The sequence below is a fragment of the Glycine soja genome, chromosome 12 (assembly GCF_004193775.1).
Source record: "Glycine soja cultivar W05 chromosome 12, ASM419377v2, whole genome shotgun sequence".
In the NCBI taxonomy this organism is placed as follows: domain Eukaryota; kingdom Viridiplantae; phylum Streptophyta; class Magnoliopsida; order Fabales; family Fabaceae; genus Glycine; species Glycine soja.
In genome coordinates this window covers 3,159,276-3,164,322 of record NC_041013.1, presented here as the reverse complement: position 1 = coordinate 3,164,322, position 5,047 = coordinate 3,159,276, and the positions used below count along the sequence as shown (strand labels likewise).

Genomic DNA, 5,047 nt, shown 5'->3' with positions numbered 1-5,047 from the left:
ACTTTGTTTACCTCAAACCAGGTGCATCAATATCAGTTTGTGCCTAGCAGTCTTCCTTAATCTTATTATAATCTTCTTCTTGGAAAATTCTTTAACAATTTTAAATTCTAAACATGAAATAAAACATACTGAAATTAAGTATTAACCGGTTCGAACTTGTTTTAATTATTTAATTAAATATTGCAGGTCATCTCCACCAAGAACAAGTTACAAAACATTTCAAAAGATAAACTCAAGGTCCCACCGAGATTTGAACTCGGGTTACTGGATTCAGAGTCCAATGTCCTGACCACTAGACCATGGGACCTCATTGTATACTTATATTGTATATAATTAATTTAAAAATAACTTAGTTCCGCTTAAATATCAGATACGATTTTTTTTTTGGAAAGCAGATACTAATATTATATATATATATATATATATATATTGCGTTTTTTGTTTTATTTTATTTGAAGAGGAAAGCTCAACTCATATTTTTTTAAAAAAAATATACTTTTGGTTTTTATAATTTACTCACTTTTATTTTTGGTTCTTGTATTTTTTTTTAAAAAACATATTTTTTCCATTAATCTTGGTCATTATAAGTTACTAATGTGGTTAATGATTATTAACATTAATAAGTGTGACATTAACAAATAACAACATCATGCACATAATAAAAAATGTCATATTATAGTATCTAAATTGAGAGTTGATTACCTAAATTGGTTTCGATTTCATTAACCGTCTGTATTTTTATGTGCAGGTTATTAACGATCGTGTGACTGAAAGATCCAAGGGATTTGGATTTGTTACCTTCGCCTCTGAGGATTTAATGAGAGATGCGATTGAAGGAATGAACAAGCAGAACCTTGATGGACGTAACGTCATTGTGAACGAAGCTCAATCTCGCAAAAGCCGTAGTGGAGGCGATGGCAATTACGAAAGTGGTGGTGGATAGGTGGTGACGGTGGAAGATACCGTGGTCGTCGGAAGCGTGGATATAACTGTAATGGTGGTGGTTTTGGTGGTGAAAGAGACTATTGTTACGGACCTTACAGTAACAGTGGATCATGCTATTCCCGTGATGGTTGTGGTGGTGAAAGCTTGAGAAATTAGGGCTTAAAGTTATAGATTAATGTTTATGGTTATGTTTATGTTTTGTGTAATTTTAGGTGTTATGATTTGGTAATTTGTCTTGGTTTAGGGTTCCTGTTTACGTTTTTTTTTTTCCTATGTATGTATATATTGTTGTGTACAATCGATTAAATGAAATGATGGCCATAAATTAGAGTACTACTGTCACATTTCCACAGATTTTTATTTGGAAAATATTTTAATTGTACTAATCATGGCCTTTGCTTACAGGTTTCGATAAGCTAGATACTTGCAACTTGATTAAATATTTTCTTTTTTTAAAACATTTTAATTAATTATGTTGCAAATTTGATCATAGTTTTGTAGACGGGAGATTGTTAAACTCTTTGCACTTCATGGACAATTTAACTCTCAAATTACATTTGGCAAGCTTTACAAAAAAGTAGTTATTTTGGCTAGAAAGTTATAAATGAGATTCTGACATGATATTTACTTATCTGACAATATCTTCTTGTTTGAGGAGAGGACAATATCTTCTTGTACCTTTGTAATATACATAATATGTAATTTTTTTATGATAATAAAGATATTTGTTTTATTAAAAATGGAAATTATTATAAGAGAAATTCTATAATGAATTCAAAATGTATAAAATGAAATTTACAATTTACAAATAAATTCTTAAAACATTGAAATTGAAATATAAAAAAAATTAAATAAAATCAAATCAAATTTTCTGATAGAAATTCTGAAACGATAATTTGTTGTTTTGTCCTTTGTCATTTAAAAAGAAACTTTGAATAAAATATTTAGAATTTTTTTGGCAGAAATTTCCCTTATAAATCAAAATAAAGTCATAGAGATCATCAAACAAAAACAATTACAACAGGCCATCAACCGGAAAAGGTACAAAAAGGCAATTGGTAACCAGGTCTACACTTAATATTTTTTCAAATTTTTTAAAATTATTCTTGTTAATAAACATTCGTAATCTATATAATTTATATGGAGTAGTAATCCATATAATTCATATGAATTCGCAATCTATATTCCCTAAAAAATATTTTTAAAGTTTTTTAATAAATTTAATTATAGTTTTTTATAATTATTACATTAAGTAGATTTTTTTTAGTCTTATTATAATTAATTTTAATTTTTATCTAATAATGTATTTTGTTAAATATATAAATTTTAAATAAATATCACATGTTTAATAAAATTTATATATGGCAAAAAATTAATTATTAGATTCAAATTAATTATAATAAAATTTATTATGTAAGTTTAGATGTGCATTAAATATACATTAGAAATTTTAGTGTTATATATAACGATATTAATTATTTTATAACATAATTGACTCATTAGTTCAGTTGGTGACGATATAAACCATTAATTTTAAATTAATTCGTAAAATATATTTTTTGGAATTTCCTCTCATTGTTGGGTGTAGAAGAAAAATGGCTGGTGCACAGGGGAAAATTCCCAAAATTAAATTGGATCCTTTTATGTTAGGAAAAAAAGTATGCAACTAGTTTCATTAAAAATAATGCTCTTTGTTACATTAAACAAACGAATAACATAGTTTTAATAAATATCAAAATGATATATTATATTTTTTTATTAAATTTACTATTATCTTATTATCTATCATTTAATTTTATTTCAAAAAAATTATTACATAACATAAATATCTAACACATAAAATAAACATGATAATTGGAAGAGTCACTCATAAATTTTTTGAAGAAGGCAGAATAAGTTTATATCTAAAAAGATGGATTTATATTTATTAATTGTTATCGTATTTTATAGATTTGAATAATCCTGCAAGAAATCTATCTCTTATATTTTATCTTTTAAAAAAATTATTTTAGTTCAATATTATTGTCATCTATCATCAATAAAATATCATTTCATATTAAACGTTACATATGTTTTTTTATTTATTAATATAATAATATTTAATTTTTTTATTTATAATTTGAATTTTGTTTGTGTTTCTTATTTTTTTAAAAAAAATTATTTTAACCATGATAGTATGGTATTTTTTCCTACAAAAGTCTCGATGTGATTCATAGTATAACTAGTTCTGTGTTAAAAATTGAGTAACACTATCAAATTTGGGCCTAAACATATATTTCACATGGGTCCAAATTTGAGCCCAACATTTACAATGACCTAATTTTGAACCATGATTCATTTAGCTTTAACCCTAGTCTAGGTCCAACACGCGCGCCGTAACCCTGGTTAAAAGTTCACCAGCTATAAAACAATCGCTTGGGGTATGCATATTCTTCGTGCCAGTCTTACCCCTCTTAGTCCCAATTTTCTAGGGTTTTATTCATTTTCCGATGGCTTCTGCAGATGTTGAGTACCGTTGCTTTGTCGGTGGGCTCGCTTGGGCCACTGACGACCATGCCCTCGAGAGAGCCTTCTCTCAGTACGGCGAAATCGTTGAAACGAAGGTCTGTTTGTTGCAGGCATCACATCTGATCTCACACGATTCGGATTCGGAATTTTCTCGATCCCGTTCTGATCTGTGATCTCTGATCTGTTTGCGTTACTTGATCTTATGATACTTGTGTTACTATATGATTCTTTTATTACTCACGCCAATAGGTACGTTCATCTTCTTCCTTTCACCAAAGGCGAAGATCGATCGGCTTCTATTCGGTTCTGGTTTTGTTTTTTCGTGCTGTTTTGCTTTAGATCTGATAATTGTTTTACTGTCTTATGTTCAGATTATCAACGATCGTGAGACTGGCAGATCCAGGGGTTTTGGATTTGTGACCTTCGCCTCGGAGCAGTCCATGAAAGATGCGATCGGAGCGATGAATGGACAGAACTTGGACGGCCGTAATATCACTGTCAATGAAGCTCAGTCCCGCGGTGGCGGCGGCGGCGGCGGAGGAGGAGGATACAATCGTGGTGGCGGTGGATATGGTGGTCGTAGTGGCGGTGGCGGTGGCGGTGGTGGATACCGTAGCCGTGACGGTGGTTATGGCGGTGGCTATGGTGGTGGTGGTGGTGGTGGTTATGGCGGTGGCAGAGACCGTGGTTACTCTCGTGGTGGTGATGGTGGTGATGGAGGCTGGAGAAACTAAGGCTTGATGTCGTCAATTAGGGTTTATGATTATGCCCCGTATTTTTAGTTGTTGTGGTTTGAGTTCGAGTTTCTTTATGGTTTCGTGTTACCGTGGTTCTTGTTTTTGACCAATATATCTGGTTGTTTATAGTTGATTTAGTGAAATGATAATCAGTAATTGGAGTATCGAGTTTCTACAGGTTTTTAATTGTACGCTGGATGTGGAAAATTATTTTAATTCACTAATGATGAGTAATTTTATTCTGGTCAACACAACCAAAATAAATAATAAGCAACATAAATCAAAACCCTCACTGAAATTTACCATAAAATTACAGATAGTAATGTATCTTTCTGAGATATGTGAAAGATAAAACACGATTTTCGCGCTCAATGTTCTGAAAGAATCGGATCTATGAAATTGTGTAGATTGGTGAGAAAAATAGACACAACGAAAGGGTTTCATTTCTGATCTGGAGATCTGGAGAACCTTGGACATCCTTAAGGCAGTGTATGTTTAAAGCTCTGTTCAGCTGATTTGTTTTATCGACCTTTGCAAGGATGATTACAACTAAGCAATCCGATTCTACATCATTGTGATTGAATGCTTTCGAGCAAACAAAATCATGAGACCCAGAAAAATGCCCCAGTGTTCAGCATAATAGTACAAGAATCAATGTTATCTGCATAACCATTATTTCCTATCTACAATGAGAACCGTTGCTCACAGCCCTATGAATCCATGGCAATACAATTTCACAAGTCCATCCTTTGTATAGAACCAACCATAATCCATTTTTGATGCTTTATGTTAAACTTCCGAGAGCCGAAATCCTGGAAGCTAAAAACTTCCTTTCGACTTTGCGTATTTAATCTGAT

The 5,047-nt window shown here is 31.2% G+C and overlaps 1 protein-coding gene and 1 non-coding gene across 2 annotated transcripts; one reads left to right on the top strand and one right to left on the bottom strand.

Moving 5' to 3' along the window:
* Positions 1 to 235: 235 nt before the first annotated feature.
* Positions 236 to 307, bottom strand: TRNAQ-CUG. Its single transcript has one exon. It is a non-coding gene; the product is annotated as a tRNA-Gln (tRNA).
* Positions 308 to 3,361: 3,054 nt separating this feature from the next.
* LOC114380009 (glycine-rich RNA-binding protein GRP2A-like) lies at positions 3,362 to 4,367 on the top strand. The gene is made up of 2 exons (XM_028338889.1): positions 3,362 to 3,548; positions 3,825 to 4,367. Exons 1-2 carry the CDS (start codon positions 3,435 to 3,437, stop codon positions 4,185 to 4,187), a joined length of 477 nt encoding a protein of 158 aa, XP_028194690.1. The 5' UTR covers positions 3,362 to 3,434; the 3' UTR covers positions 4,188 to 4,367.
* The last annotated feature ends 680 nt before the right edge of the window (positions 4,368 to 5,047 follow it).